The 16,448-nt window shown below is 40.5% G+C and overlaps 1 protein-coding gene across 2 annotated transcripts; it reads right to left on the bottom strand.

Moving 5' to 3' along the window:
* Nucleotides 1-35: 35 nt before the first annotated feature.
* Hlc (putative ATP-dependent RNA helicase DDX56) lies at nt 36-2,753 on the bottom strand. Of its 2 annotated transcripts, none has more exons than XM_076386087.1 (6): nt 2,038-2,753; nt 1,411-1,854; nt 1,092-1,351; nt 836-1,028; nt 458-759; nt 36-399 (listed from the first exon to the last, which is right to left on the bottom strand). In XM_076386087.1, the coding sequence occupies exons 1-6, from the start codon at nt 2,122-2,124 to the stop codon at nt 42-44; spliced, it is 1,644 nt and encodes a 547-aa protein (XP_076242202.1). In that variant the 5' UTR covers nt 2,125-2,753; the 3' UTR covers nt 36-41. The 2 variants fall into 2 exon arrangements, with proteins under 2 accessions (XP_076242202.1, XP_076242203.1); XM_076386088.1 differs by having other exon boundaries at nt 2,423-2,753.
* Nucleotides 2,754-16,448: the final 13,695 nt, after the last annotated feature.

The following is a 16,448-nucleotide window of genomic DNA, read 5'->3' as shown; positions in this document are numbered from 1 at the left end:
TTTTAAAAAACTAATATTATTAATAATAGTATAAAGTCTTTTTATTTCTTTTTTATTTGTAAACTGACCAATGGATTAGATGCGCGTGCTTTGTGTTTCATTTGCGTCGCGGTAGATCTGGACGTTGCAGCTTCTTTGTTAAATCTTTTCCTTTTACCGATACCTACAAGCCTTTTCAAAGTGGGCGGGATTATATATTCAGGCACATCTTTCAGATGTGGTTGCAATTTTACAGTGTGTAACGCTTTATCTTGTCTTAAAGACTGCAAATCTCGCGGGTTATCTTCGAAATAGCTTTTTAATTTCTCACAATTTAATACCTCTTGTTTTATTTCTTTTAAGCGAGCTTCGCGTACAGCTATTCTTGTCACTGCTTTCCACGCGTCTCTCGCTCGATATCTGAAAGTAGAATAATTATTAGAACCGACATAAAACAAGAATTCAAAAGTATACGTACCGAAAACCTTCCACCTCTTCCAATTTGAATTGATATGTTTTAAATAAAGTGTCACGATTATAAGAATATTTCAATTGCTCCTCGACTTGTTCAAGGAGGGGTCTTTCTCGTATCGCTACAAAACTCAATGCTGTTCCTTGATTTTTTCCTCGCGCGGTACGTCCAGCTCTGTGAATATACGAATTTACGTCCAGGGGAAAGTCAAAATTAATTACATTCGATACAAATTGAAAGTCTATGCCGCGTGCTACGCCTGATTCTTTATCCCTTTTTCGTTTCGTACTAACTTTTACTGCATGAGGCTGTAAAAATCAAGTATAATTACATAAAATATGATATGCATGTAAAATTTAAATAATAACCATGTTGGAAGCTTACTTCCTCTAAAGCCTTTTCATCTGATGCTATTATGATGTCATACGTTCCTGAATTAAATTGAGTAACTGCTCTACATCTTGAAACTGCAGGTAATTCAGAGTTTAACACACAAGTAGGTATTCCAAATTGTTCTAAGAATAATTTTAATTTATAACAACGATCTACACTATTTACAAAAATAATGGTTTTCCCCCTGAAAAAAATTCGATAGATTATACACTTCTAAAATATAATGTATAAAGATTTTAATATTTACCTAATTAAATTCAGTTTCAATAAAGCATATAAAATAGCAGCTTTATCATTTTCTTCTGCAGCAAGACTGTAATGTGTCAATTGAGTTAGTGGAGCTAATGGAGGCTCTTCTAATTTTAAAATTGCAGGATTATGAAGCACCAATTTTTTAAGAGTCACAACATCTTCTGATAATGTTGCAGAGGCTAATGCTGCTTGATATACTGTGGGCATATAACTCAACAGGTTTTTTATTTCGCTTTCATATCCGAATGAGAATATCTAAAATACAAAACTGATATTATTACATGAATTTAACGACTTAAGTTAAATTCACATACCAGGTCAGCTTCATCAATTATTAATGTTTCTAGAGAATGTTTTAATCTCAAATTGTTTGCTTTTAAATGCTGTAGCAATCTGCTTGGAGTACCGACAACAATGTCAGGCTTTTCGGTTAACAATGGTTTTTGTGCACTTAGATCTACTTGTGGACTAACATCAAGGACCTTTACTTCTCTGCTGCACTTTATAGTTAAGCTAATTATTACATCGTGTATCTGCTTACATAGCTCTTTGCTTGGAGCTATAATTAAACCTTTGATTTCTTGCTGTTTCTGAGTCCGTTTATTTAATAGAATTTTTTGAATAAGTGGTATAGCAAATGCAGCGGTTTTACCCGATCCTGTGCGAGCTCGAATTAAAATATCCTTCCCCTCTAATAATAAAGGTATTGCTTTTTCTTGTATCAATGTAGGTTCTAACCAACCTAGTTTTGCAACAGCCTAAAAAATGATATTTTATCAGCTAATGGTTATATGTTACTTTAAATATACACTGTACAATTAGACATGAAGTATAGAATATAAAAAATCAAGATTATGGTATTGATATGCAAGCACATTTACATCTCGTATTATTTTGAAAACATAACCTTTATTTTCAGAAAGATACATTTACACCTTTACCTTTAGAATTCTGTCATCTAGTTCTAACTCGTGAAAATTTTTTGGTTTAGTTTCAGTGTCTTCATCCACTTCCATTTCGTTTGACATTATATTAAATAAAAAAAGGTATTAATAAAACAGAAAAACACGTGTTGAGCTGTCAGCAGAGATCCAGTTGTTTACTTGTGTCTACTACCATTCGAGTACAGCGCCAAGTAGATAAGAGCACTACGTGAGTATCGTATCATTCATTTTTTGCAGCAATGACACAACGCTATTAAAAGAAAATAGTTCTCAAACCGAAAAAACATGATTTTTTAGTTATGTCACTGTTGCAGCAAATGAGCAATATATACAAATAATTTATACACTTGAAGAAAATGTCTCATTCTAATTGTAAACATACCTCAACCACTTCCATCCTTCAAGCCATGATCATTTAAATTAGGATATTAGTCTTTATTAATTTTTTAGTAAAGTACTCGACTCTAATAGAATTTACTCATTCACAGTAACAGTACATATATTTAATGCTACATATATATTTTATGTGATAAAAATAAACTCATTATATTTATACGTAAAACTTAGATTCCTTTAACTTTTAATTTAAAGTCTGCAGATCTTCAGAAACTTTCGATATAAATATTTATTATCAGTTATATTATCATATAAACCTGATTATTTTATTTCAACTTAAAGCTGCAAAGATTCAGATAAATTAAAAAAATATAGAAACACGAATTGAAAACAATAAAATACTCTTCTTCTGTAAAACATTTGTAAAACAAATCTTGAAATTATACTAAGACACGATGCAATATTCGGGAGACTGGTGTGCAATAGATTCGACAATAGAGACCATTTCTAGAATATATTGCTATATACACACTTTAATAACCAAAAACAAACATTACAGTAATAATATTGTTATTAATATAATATTATGTAATAATAGAATCGTTTATCAATTGTAGTGTAAACACTAAAAATCTTGCTTCTTCTTTTATTGGAAAGAACAATACGTTCGCTTTGCCTCTTCTTTTTTTTTTATATTAATTAATATTAATTCATGATCGCCGCGAAGCGGCCGCGCTTGCGACTCGGCGTCGATCGCGAATGAAAATTCGTCTCGCTCGAACGGGGATATTGTTCTCTGCATCGTCGCGAGACTGCGATCGATGACTCGTCGTCGCTGTCGATCTCGAGGAGGATCGAGATACGAGGCGATCGAGGGTGTGAAGGGAGGAGAGCGCGAGCGAGGTATCGCGAGCGCGGCGAATCGCGACCCTGTTGTCTCGTTTACCTTAGTAATAATAAATATTATATAGTGCAATATCTAAAAAATCTGTCTTTTTTATGCAACTTACACATTCAAATACAGTGTACTCGAAAAATTTACAATCGTTATTGCCCTTACAAACATTAAATCTCTATTCGAACGGTGGTAAATCCGCGATCCCTCTCTCTGACCGCTAAGAGAAAAAAAAAAGAATGTTTGATTCAAGATCGTGTGAGGAATGAGTGCGTGTGAGAATCGATAAACGAGGTGCAGCTGCTGCTGTAACGATCGAATCGAATAAAGACACTGTCGCGTTCCTCTTTCGTGTATATGGATACATAGATGCATGTGTGTACGCGTACATGAGTGTACTCTGTTCATGTGTATTATGTAGCTTGTCACTTGTGTATTTTCGCACGCGCGATCGCGGATTCGATGCGCAGCGTTTCCTCGATCCTTGATCCTCCACTTGCCTCGAAACACGCGCGTCGATCGCTACTTTGCTCCTACAAACGGACAACCATTCACGATTAGCTAAATCTTCCTAATAACAGTAACACTAAATATGTTAGAATTCAAACGATATTCGATTTCTCTTTAAAATTATGACAGTAGAAAATTGTTGATTTTCTTAGAAGCTGGATAATATCAAGATCCAAGATTTAAAATTTGTAACTAAATTTTCTGAAGTATGTCTAAGAAGTCTGTGTACGTATATCTCAAACTTCTCGCCTTTAGCAAATCGTGATCGAGTCGTTGAAAGTTTGTAGGCCCGAGGATCGACCTCACCCCAAAAGAAAAAGGATCGACGCCTGGAATAGAAACGAAGTCAACCCTGACTGTTAGGCAGTCTCCAGTCACGAATCGCGGCCATGGATTGAGGAAAGACTGTATCTCGATCGCGCGTCCTACGATCTTGAAATATATAATATGCAGTTCCCTTTTTATTCTGTTCTATCGATTTGTCGCCAATGTTTCGGCACTTTTTGGTCGTGGATAAACTGTGCAGGCTATATATCCCTGTTATACAATACATAATATACATATTATATTGTATACCGTTATAATACGTGTATTATATATTCTCGTAAGTGTAGATCCTGTCGGAACGAGTAGTTATCGCTCGAAAGTCTTAGCTGACACTCAAATAAACACTCACGACTAAATTACACGATGCGTATGCACGTTTATATATATGTACAATCGATGAATGTCGACACATCAACCGAACGGAAGTGGTAACGCAAATGAACAGTCGCGCGACGATTCCGCGAGGGAACTCGTCGATTCACGACAGCTTTTCCGCTACCACGTGTACAGGTGCAGTAAAATATTCGCGTACGTGTACCGATACTCATTACTTAAACACGGACTTTAGATCCCGCTGGGAAATCAAAGAAATCATCGTTCGTGGATGATACAGCAATGAGAGAAATGTCGCGTGAATACGTTAGCTGTCAAGCGGAAACAAATCGACTGGTCTCGAGTTTCTCGATCCTAAGATGGAGAAAGGAAACATTTCTTCGTAGTGGTGGAGAGGGAATTTTTGAGCAACCGAGGCTAATTAAAAAAAAGAAAAAGAAAACAAAAAATCGAACGAGAATCATCGTACAGGATCGATGCCCTATCTTGGCTATAATGAGCCGAAACGAAGTGTGCTTGTCACTTCGCGTATGTTGCACGATGATTCGTCGTTCCTCGCGTGTAGTAATTAATTAACAAGTCATTCGTTTATGTAAAAAGTATTGATGGTACTGCTAATACATAGCAAATGGATTGCTATAAGAGAAAACATTGCTTCTGAGCTCGTTCCGCGAGATGAAAAATACGTCGACAGTCGTACCGATGGAACACTGTCCAACGATCGTAGTGCGCAATGTCTTCGAGAACTTTGCCATCGGCAATTTGCCTTCGATAAAACGACTTTCTCGCGGATCTTGATTGCACGTCACTATACATCCGCGGAAACAGTTTCCTACGATTTATCACAATTAGAATTCGCGGCTTCCATGGAGTAGCTTTCGACATTCGAGAGGTTCGACGATGTATGGATACTTAAACGGTGACAGGACTGCGCGCTGAGAGAAAACCATCAAATATCATGCAAACGAGGATCGTACGAATCTGAAGCTTAGATTCTTAGTTTTGTATAACTCGAAATTTGATGAGCTATTCAAAATCTTGAATCTTCGATTTCAAAATAACTATTATCTATTATTACAGAATTAAGAATCTAATCATTAAAAATTGTAAGAATAAATATTGTTCATTTAGAAATACAGATATTTCTCGTTCATTATGCTTTAATAATATGTCATTCCCCTATTAGGGTCCCGAATATCCGTGTTACGTGAATAATATACTAATATGTCTGAAGGATTATGATGAAAGAAGTTCTTCGTTTAGAATTTACCTTGTAAATAGACCTATCTTATAAAAATAGACGAACTTTAGGGAAGACTCAAGAAACGTACTGGAAGGGTACTGGAAGATATTATTGAAGAACCTACTTTATAAAAAATGATCATGAAGAAATTTACAATATTCATAAAAACCCTAATTACACCAATAAACATCCTTTTAAACAAGTTTAAAGAGATCGAAATCTCAGGATCCAAGAAAATCTGAACTTCATAACTTTTAAAAAGCAACGAAGATTTCTGTTCAAACCATTATTCCTAGGTGTGCCACAATTTTCTCTCAGCACACTTGCTCGAAGGAATCAAAACCATTACGAAGACGAAGATGAAGACGAGGGGAAGACGAATGATAAATAATCAACAATAAAATTGATCTCGAATTCCTTTCGAAGAAGCGGATCGACGATTGGTGTCCTCTCGAAAGAGTCTAGCCTCTCGTTATTCCTGATTCCAAAGATTCAACCGGGTTCTGCTTTAATAGGGTCGCCTGGTTGACCAAACAGCGACCAGTGCTTTCGACCGCGGCACAGCTGTACTGCTGCGAGATAACGGGGCGATACCGTAGCGACGTAAATGGCGATTATAGTAGCGCTTGATTGCGGTAAATAGTAGCGTTAGTAGCGGTAACTGACGATACGAGTAATCTCTAGCTCTAGAATGCACAGTGTCTCGGGCAAACTGGGAAGATCTCAGACAACAGATGCAGCGATTTCAGGGGAACCGTCGCAATTGCTTCGAAAATTCGAGTCGACCTAAAATCACCTCAAAGATGAGCGCGACATCCTGATGAGAAGGGAAGATGGGGGGTGCAGGGGGTCGATGAATTCAGAGTTCGTTGTTTCCCGATCCACGAGCTCCTTCGATTTTCAACGAGTTTCACGACCATCGAATTTATCTTGAGATCGTCGAACTTGATCCTTGCGCCAAGCACGGAGTCGTGGATCGAGAAACACGCGGCAGAATTTCGTAGCGGTGGTAAAAACCTTTGAGTCTGAGAAGGGACATGACGCTATCTAAAGTCTGATATGTAGACTAACTTTGGATCAGGCCTGGGTCACCTGTGCCGTCATTCACGGGTCTACACACGTCTGTTACCGCGACGACGGGCATAATCGTGTCGATTCAGTGACGTTCGATCGCTCCGTTTAAACTGTTATCGATCACCGCGGGGATCCATCGATCGATGACGTCACTGGATCGTATAGAGCGCTATGCCCCCGATACGAACGAGTTTTAAAGATATGTAACGTCGACTACAAGGTATAGTGTATTTTCTCTCTCTTTCTTTCTCCCTCTCTCTGTATCTATTTATTATATATATACTTTTCTTTATATATATATATATATATATATATACGTATCTCTCTCACTCACGCAGTCTCTAAGTTAAAGCATTCTCACGCCGGCTGAGACGATCACATGTGAACACTCTCGCAAGCCTGCCCTACATGTACTTGATGACGTAGAATACAGCTATATAAATTATATCTCTTATACACTTACAGTAATTGTTTATCATTTATATATACACATATGCCTATATGTATATATACGTATGTACAGCACCAACGCGCAGTACGGTGCATTGAAAGCGTTCTTTCCTTCGAGTTGCATACAATCTTATGCTCCTTCGCGTATATATTTCTCTCGCGTAGCCTTTTCTACGCTCTAATCTCGCCTCACCTCTTTCGAACGTTTCGCCCCATCGCTTTACGCTCAGAGAAGCGCCCACTGGCTTGGCAAAAATTGTCTGCAACCAGCGACGGTTTTGAGGGCACCATACTCACGCGGCACCGTACGCACCGTCGACCCCTAACAGGTGTCCTATTTCATTATCTCTCTCCATGCTTGCTCGCGTTATCCTTCAATTTCTAAACATTCTCTCCCTCCTCTTAAAATTCAACGTTCCTGTTCGTGAACCTCTAACGTACGTATTTGTCATCGAAGGGTAACAATCGATTACCCTTCATCCCTTTTCTCCCTAACGCGAATACTGCGCGGATTTCACGAAACGTTACCCTGGAAAAACGCAGCTCCGATCGATCACGGGACGATAATTGAAATCTCCTCGACGACTGTATTTAATTAACAGCGAAGAAGGTGGATTATTGGCCCACTCGAGATGTATCAGAAAAGTGAAATTTAGAAGCGTAAATATAAATTGTAGATTTAAAGATCGCGAGTGGAAAAGAATCGACCGAATTAATCGATGGATTCTTTTTCTCTGAATTCAACGTAGGAATAGCTATCTCTTTGGCACTGTTGTAACTTTATTAGATCGGATACGTACTCGTGGTACGTTCGATGAAAAAATTGATTTCAATTATGGCCAGCTGCGGCGAGTTCCTCGCTTTAAGAGCTGCCCCAGAGGGTCTTCAAACACGGAGCAGCTGTGAATGCGTTCAATGGATCGTCGAGGATTCGATAAGGTCATCGTGACGATCGATTCGCGTTGATACCGCGATCAAGAACGGTGGTTCCATCCTATTCCCTGTGTTCGCAGACCTCGCTCGATTGCAACTGCACAAATGCGACACGGTATGCAGCTCTATGCGCACATATACATACATATAATATTTCTTCGCAGCAACACGTTATAAAAAGCGACGCTTCGCTCTCTTTAACCGACGAAAACGCTCTGAAAGACGCATTCCTCATCGTATAACTTTACGTCCCTCCTTTTCTTCCGTAAAACTTTCCATTCGCTCTTTTTTTCTCTCATTCCCCCCCTCCCCCCAGCGCTTTGTTCATCATCGTTTCGCATTGCACGCCACGCTTTCCATCGTTCTCTCTTTCTCGCCTATTACGCGTTTTCGTTTTCTTTTTTTTCCTCTCTCTTCGTTTACCGCGATTTAAAAAATTTAAAATACTCGTATTACACGTGTAAGTATTTATGACCCTGTTTTCGTAAAGGCTTTTCAACATAAGTCGTTATCGGCCGAGGAAGATAAAAAGGAAAGACACGTCGTACATGAAGAATAGAAGGTAACAATGTGTACGCGTATAGACGCGTGATCGGATCAATTGGGTGCGGGTGCAAGGGAAACAGGATGCCTCTCGCGTCTTTTGACGTGCTTGTCTTATGTGCTGAGCTTCACCGTTGACGCTCTCTCTTTTTTTTTTCATTTTCAAACAGAAGGGATCGATGAAGGATGGGTGCGAGTTGTGGGCTTTCGTTCTGCGTTGTTGTGGAACGATCCGTGATAGCGCCTCTGAACGAATTCAATTTTAATTATTAACTTCTCTAATACGTTGGGCACCTTACTCGATGCCTCTTTGGTAGATAATATTAGATATTAAAACGATTCGAAGATAATATTAAAAACTGTATCATAATAGAATAGGTAAATTTGTGTCACGTGAAAGACAGAAAGCATTAGCCATTCGAACTTTCTGGCCAAAATTCTTTCAGTCTTTATTAATCCTAATTGTAAGTCTCTAAGAAAATGGCCGCCGTAATGATAAAAATGGCCGATGTCGATTACGTCTATGATTGTTATAATGACTGGTACCGTATTAGAGCAGTTAACTGTAATAGTTCTTAAAAATTTTACAAAATATTCGTGCGATCAATTTCTTTTTATACTGATTACTCTCGAGTAACACCTAATATTCGCTATTGTCTCCGAAGTTTCTTGATATGTAATACGCGCAACCCTTATTAAATTATCAATTTTTAATCAGACTTTTCTCATCGTTCAGAGTCTATCGCGGATGTCACAACTGGCAGCGTTGGAAGTTTCGTATAATTTCAGTGCGATTATCGATAAGGGTGAAACGGACAAGGGATGGAAATCACATCGAAGGGAGAAAGCACATTAGCTTGCTCGATTTTCTTAACAGAAGCGCGCTACCCCGTTATCTCCGTTAGATAACGCGAGACGATCTTTCGAATGGATCGCGAACATCGATGCGAAAAATTAAAGCTCCCAATAGTGTAATGTTATACTACTGTATTTTTCTATAATCCCTGTCTCTCGCGCCCGAGGAGGGTGCGTTCTTAATTTACGTACGATTTTAATTGCCACCGACAACATGATTCGTTTTCTCTTTACTCGATGCATAGTATGTAACGTATGAAATGTCCACTATAAGAATCCTAATGCTCCCCTTTACTCGTGTAGATACGCCTGTTCTTCTTTTTATAAAATTGCAATGATTAAATACCTACAATGCTTTCTTCCAGCACAATTTATTAATTTTGATTAAAGTAGATCATCGAGACATCGATGAAAATTCAATACGTCCACAAAGTATGTATTTCTATTTCAGACACTTCATACCTTACAACCTGGTGCTACCTTTCGTCGCTCGATGCCGATTTTTCGTGTCTTTCTTCTCTCAAGCGATGCACGTTACAGTTTCACACACGCGAGACACAGAAATCGACTATTCTCAATATAAATACAAATAGGACCCTCCTGCAGAGGGTCGAAAGTATCCTACTCGCGAAAGAAACATTCGAGTACTGACCCTAAGTACGAAACAGAAACTCGAGGACACGAGAAATCGACGATCAGCGCCCCCTATCTCGAAGAACAACTGCAGCAGCGAAAATCTAACGATTTGGCACACAATAATAAACGGTCCACGAATTATCTGAGCTTGGCACGAAGTTGAGCCGCTCGTTGAACAATTTCCACGATCCCGATACCTCTTTTCTTTGTTCTTTCTTCTTCGTTTCCATTCTCTTTCTCTCTTTGGCACACGCTTGAAGAAACAAACATAAGTCTCGAGTGCGCGCGTTTGCGAGCTCGAGTTCTCCTTCAGTCCCTCGCATTATTATCGTTTTCCTTTGTCAAACACACACTATTTCTCTCTCTCTCTCTCTCTCTCTCACCCTCCTTTCTCTCTCTCTCTCTCGCTCACTTTCTTTCAATCGTTACAGAAAAATATGCCGTTGAGAATTTTTGGGCGGCCGCCCGAATGCGCTAGAGTCTTTCTCCACGCACCCTTCTGATGTGAAATCAAAGGTCTCGCGCCCTTAATACCGCGCCCCGCCGGTGTAAAGGCGCGTGCTCGATATCCTATAAAAACTAAGTTATTTCTTAGCTGATTGCCTTGCGTTACGGTAAGGTTGGGCACCTGGCGACCATCGTCACGAATATGCCAACGTGGTGACTCTAGCTCCATCGAATTTGAAATTTCACTCCCTTATCAGCGTAATCGAAACTCGACATCTTCGATTATAAATACAGAATAGTGGACCCAATCCTGTGGATTATTCTAAACGTAAATGAGATATTAGGTTCATGCATAATTCGCTTCACATCACTTCTCTCCCTTTTCCATAGAATTGTCGACACTCATCGAAGTATGTTATAATTATAAGTAGAATCAAGAAACTATAGCTATTTTATAGCATAAAAAACATAGCTTTGATATACGAAGAAAAGGAGAAAACTGACGCCCACGATGTTACGTATCAACCTAATACTAATTTTTAAAACCGTATACATGCAGATTTAGAACGTCTATAGTGCTCCACTGACGAGATGAGCCTTGGTAGCAATACAGATCTATTGATTTGGGGGTTCATCTCGTCAGCGAAGAACAGTATGTACTGTCCTTGATGATCCTTATACTACAACGTGGGAATTCCCAGAATATTGATCTCATTCGATGTAACTTTATGTCCATCATGAAACAAGAATCGATATTTTTTCTTAAATAGAAAACGAGATCTATCTCGTACTAAAAGTTCCGAATTATCTTCTACAGTTTTCTGCTGATGGAACCCAAACGAGAGACACAATCGTGACGAGTATCAGCCAGGGCTCGCACAGTAAGGATAAGGCCCCTGCACTAACAGATTGCTCTACGCCACAACGATACGATCGCGTTCCTATCGACGTTGACGCGCGCAACGCCCATCGCTTTTAATAAATCCCGTTCGAGGGCAAATGACGAGATGGAAAGGGGAAAGGATTGTGAGCATCGGATCGATCAACGTTCACCGTTGACGTATCTTTCGTACTGCTCGTACTTTGCACTCGAACATCGCTAGAGCTCGTGTGTGTGTTTGTATGTGTGTGAGTGTCCTGACGTGAAAAAGGGCGGGAAGGGGTTGCGGGTACACGCGTACGATGGTCGTGTGAACGAAGACCAGTCGACGATCTGGTCTTTTGCTTCCCTAAACACGAACGACACTGAAATGGTCGAGTTTTCAACCAGCGCGAGGTTCCAGGCCAGTTTGGGCCCTGGACGCCATTGATCCACTGGAAGAATTTAAGATTCTGCGATGGTATAGGCTACTCCAAGTGCCAATACTCTGCTATGATGTCTTTCATTTCTCTCCTTTTTGTCTACTTGTTCAGCCCGCTCCAAACGACGTGGCGAATGTCGTCGACTACTGGCAAGTGAACGATCTTGAACCAAGTTGTGCATGATTCTCTTAATCGTCGTTAACGCTGACCCTAGAATTGGTAGTGGCTTCATGCAATCGTGCTGCTTCTATTCCCGTGGCATATGTCTGTACAGCACGTGCCAACGTTTGTCGATAAATGAATAGCGACACTTGCCACGTCGTATGGTGCTAGCTGCGCGCACCTTCCCAAGAGTGATTCTTAGAAGGACTAATGAAACACTTTGGCACCTGTGGACACCCTTGGACGAACTGCGCGACGTCCACATCACGCGTTCCTACACGTCGAGACCCGTGCTGTCCATCAATTTCTCGAAAAACACGGCTCCCTTTCACCGTTCAACGCAAAAGAATTACGATACTCGATAGACGAACCCTTAATGGATATTACTAGACGCTACGAAGAGTCGACTGATCGAAGTCCATATATCTACGAGACAGAGACGTCTCAGAAAGTATACAATTAATCGATCGATTCCTATTTGAGAGCGACAATATACGCCGAATAAATATGAGCTTGCTTATCGAAGCAAAAGAGAGATTAATTATCTGTAGCCTAGTCATATGTGTCATCGGATATGCTTCTGGAGTGTATCAGGCGCTACGATAGTTTCCGATCGTATTCTTCAAAAACTGAAGGGAAGAAAATTCTCAGGGGCTCTCGAAACGAAGTCTCATACGAGGAAACTATCTTGAGCCTGGATACGTGGGGTCCGATCGGAGCTCGATGGTCAACGATTGCATTCTGCGTGTCCAAGAGTATAGCCACCGTGACACAAAAGACAAGAAACAGAGAACGCTCGCGCTGACCATCGTTCTCCACCTGAAACATCGAGACAACGAAAATCACTGGGGACATGGAACACAGGTAGCCGCTGGTCGCCCGTTTTTCCACGACGAAGTTGCTTTCCTCGTCGGTCGGTTTACGGGTTCTCCTCCCTCGATTCTTGGTCAACCCTTCACAGCGATGAAACTTGGATCATTCTAAGGTAGATCGTACCTTATCTTCGAGGTGATCAGGTGACAAGCTTAATTCTTGGTTCAAGGATAGGTGAATCGAGCGAGGAGATGGTGTGTGTTTACGTATACGCGCGCGGCAATAGCCTCCTGATTGATTCTTCCTCTCGAAATGATCAGTCTGTCTTGACGAACCTCCAAATCCCTACTGCACACGGATCACTGTGTCTAGACTTGCGTAATGCCTCTCGACGATCGAGGAGGATTACACGCACGCGCGCACGTATTTGCCTCGGCTCAGAAAACAAAGAAACGATAGAACGTTTTCTCGAGGTTTCCCCTCTAACGTTTTTTCAGTTCTCTTGTCTCACCCTTTCTCTCCCTCTCTGACGCGCACACGCTTATTCTGTTTCGCCCGTCGTGTTATCTATCTTCCTTTTTCCCATCCTCTCGATTTGGCGCACACACATGTACAGCTTACACAATGCACACATACCATTTGCAAACACCATGTGACGATGACGATGATCCCTTGCGTTCGAAGGGATCCGCGAATTCTTCTTTCTTTCTTTCTCTCTGTCCCTTTCTCTGCGATGTGCCTTAAAAATTGTCCTTAACTACTTACTAATAATCGATTCTAATCACAGCAATTATTTATTGTTGATATACACAATCATACAGCGTCTCTCACTAATTATTTCAATATATCTTACGTGAATGTGTGTGAGTGTGTGTGAGTACGAGTGTGTTCTTTTTTCTCTTAATCTCGATTTCCTTTTTTTTTTTTGGTTTATTTCTATAGCAGAGGCTATTTTTCATTTGTTCGAACAACGATGCCGTCACTGTATTTTGTTCTTTTATTTTTCTTTTTTTTTGTTTATTAAATTCTCTTGCATTTTTTTGTTTACGTCGTCATCGTACGTTCGACGATAGAGAGCGGAGGGCAAAGGGGGTTGCGAATGAAGAACAGGGTACGCCGAAGGGCGAAGAGATGATGAGGTCGTGAAGACGAAGGGGGCAACAAGAAGATCCTGGTGGTGGGGGAGAATGTGTGATCACTTTTCCTTTTCCGCTTTTATTGTTCTTTCGGCCGTGGCATTGGGTGCGTGAGAAAAGAGAGAAATGCTTCGTTGAAAACGCTGATGTGTATATACATATACATTTAAAAAAAAAAAACAACTGTCGTCACAACTTTGTTAAGAATTACCATAAATAATAACGATACAAACATAAGTTAGCATACTTAACTTAGCGTATAAAAAGAAAAGAGAGAAAAAACGAATTTATACATGTTCCTATACATTGCAATTGAAAAGAAGAAAAAAACACGCACTAGATATAAAGGTAGAAACAGTGTTCTACTTTGCAATAAATATTCCTCGATCATTCGATATAAGCTCGCCCGGATAAATAATAGATCGTGTTACGTTATAAAAGAGAGACGAAAAGACAAGTGACGAAAGGACATTAGAATTAAAAAGTACGATGTAATAAATAGAAAAAAAAATGAGCACTCGCTGAGCGAAGATAAATCGATTTTAACGCTAACGAGCTGACAGACAGACCGAAAACTCAATAAATATGTACAACGAGAAACGAGAAATCTCTATATTATATTTACAAATAACGCGTCGAATCACGGCGGACCGTGTGAATTTTGAGCGAACTTCGATCACAGAACTACGAAAATAAAATCAACGCGTGACGCCATATTGCACATTTGCTACGACTCAGTAAGAAAACGAAAGAAATACGTTTTCGTGCGGCGATACAACCCACGATCTTTCTATCGTTCTTTCCATCGTTTAAATACGGCCGCAAAAAATTCTTCCGAGCGCATCGATGGGAATTTCGACGGGGAAAGGATCCACGAATCACTCAAGACAAGGAACGTCGAGAGACGTAACGACAGGAAGCACGGGAAGCACGTGAAGAACACTCTTCTGTAACGACAACTCTTCCTTCGAATTTTCGCGCGCGTATCTTTGGCACAGATTGGAAGCTATCGACGCGGAAATATTGTTCTCGATGATCCTTACGTTAACAGTCGCCAGCCTTTCCGACTGCCGTCTAAACAGTCTCAAAAACGAACCGAAAACGGAAACGACACGATATTGCACACGTTCCGAATTATCAGCCTACTACGTAACAACAACGCAATCGAAATCGAAGACCGCCTCGAGCGTTGAACTTTCAGCCCATGACACTAGAGAAGACACTGAATTTACCCTGCAACGAATACACCGAAGCAAACATACTTGCGTGTCCCTGGTGTGTGTACGTACATGAATGCACACGTTTACATATAGACATCCTACGAATCAGCGTTCCACGAGGAAGCTCGGAGGGTCGGTAGAGCGGAAGAAGAGCGGAGGTGGATGAAGATGAAGAAGAGGATGAAGAAGAAGACGCCTTCTGATCGAAGCTGGGCTTTGAGCTCGCACCTTTCCATCGCGATTTATGTCCTCTAATTTTTTCATCTTTTTATCGTATAATAAATATATATCATGTATATATATATAATATATCGTTATTTATATTCCACATAATAATTTCATTTGTTCCTTCAACAGAGGAGCGCGTTCAGCGACGTCTCGACGCCCTCGACCGACGATCGTTCCCCTGATCCCACAAAATCAGCGAGAAAATCGTCGACCTCGTTCGAAGCGACGCTGAGGACGCGCGCATTTAAAAGGCCCGAGGTTTCCCGCCCTCGAACCGCCAAGGTGACGTCAACGACGTTTCGAGGGCGAAACCGCAGCGCCACGGTCACTTTCAGAAAAGAAAATCCTCCTTCCTCTTTTCTTTCTCATTTTTTTTTCCTTCTCGCCGTCAATTTTGAAATCGAGTTTCGCATGCAAAAACTACGCAACTACGTAATTACCGCGCGCGATTATAATTGTCACTTTTCCTCGGTGTTCCGCGCGCGACCGCGTCCCCGACTCGATCTCACGATGGTCCTCGCAGCTTTCGGACACCTCGAGCACAGCGGAACTTTTGTGTCCGATCGTCGGTGGGTTCTAAAGCTGCCTCGAGCCCGAACAGTTACGGTGGAAAGCGCGAGGCTTTTTGCTACGAAAGCTCGAAATTTAGGGAACCGAGGATCGGATCGGGTGCCAATTCTAAGGCACATTCGCTGGCGCGTTATCTTCCTATCGAAAGATATAAATACTGTACAGAGAGAAATAAATTAAAAGTAGAACATAGATCGTTCGCTTGACCTAGAAATACAAAATGACCGCCTCAGATCTAACGCTGGCTGACTTGAGAAAGTAATGAACCCTAGCATCGCAATTAGACAATGGCTATCTAATTCTGAAACAACTCGGAAGGAATTGTCTGCAGAATGGAAGACATTATATTACACAGTAATTAATAGAGGACGATTAATTTGCCCTTAAAATTATTT

Source organism: Calliopsis andreniformis, chromosome 9 (genome assembly GCF_051401765.1).
Source record: "Calliopsis andreniformis isolate RMS-2024a chromosome 9, iyCalAndr_principal, whole genome shotgun sequence".
NCBI lineage: Eukaryota > Metazoa > Arthropoda > Insecta > Hymenoptera > Andrenidae > Calliopsis > Calliopsis andreniformis.
This window is presented reverse-complemented; position numbering and strand designations above follow the sequence as displayed.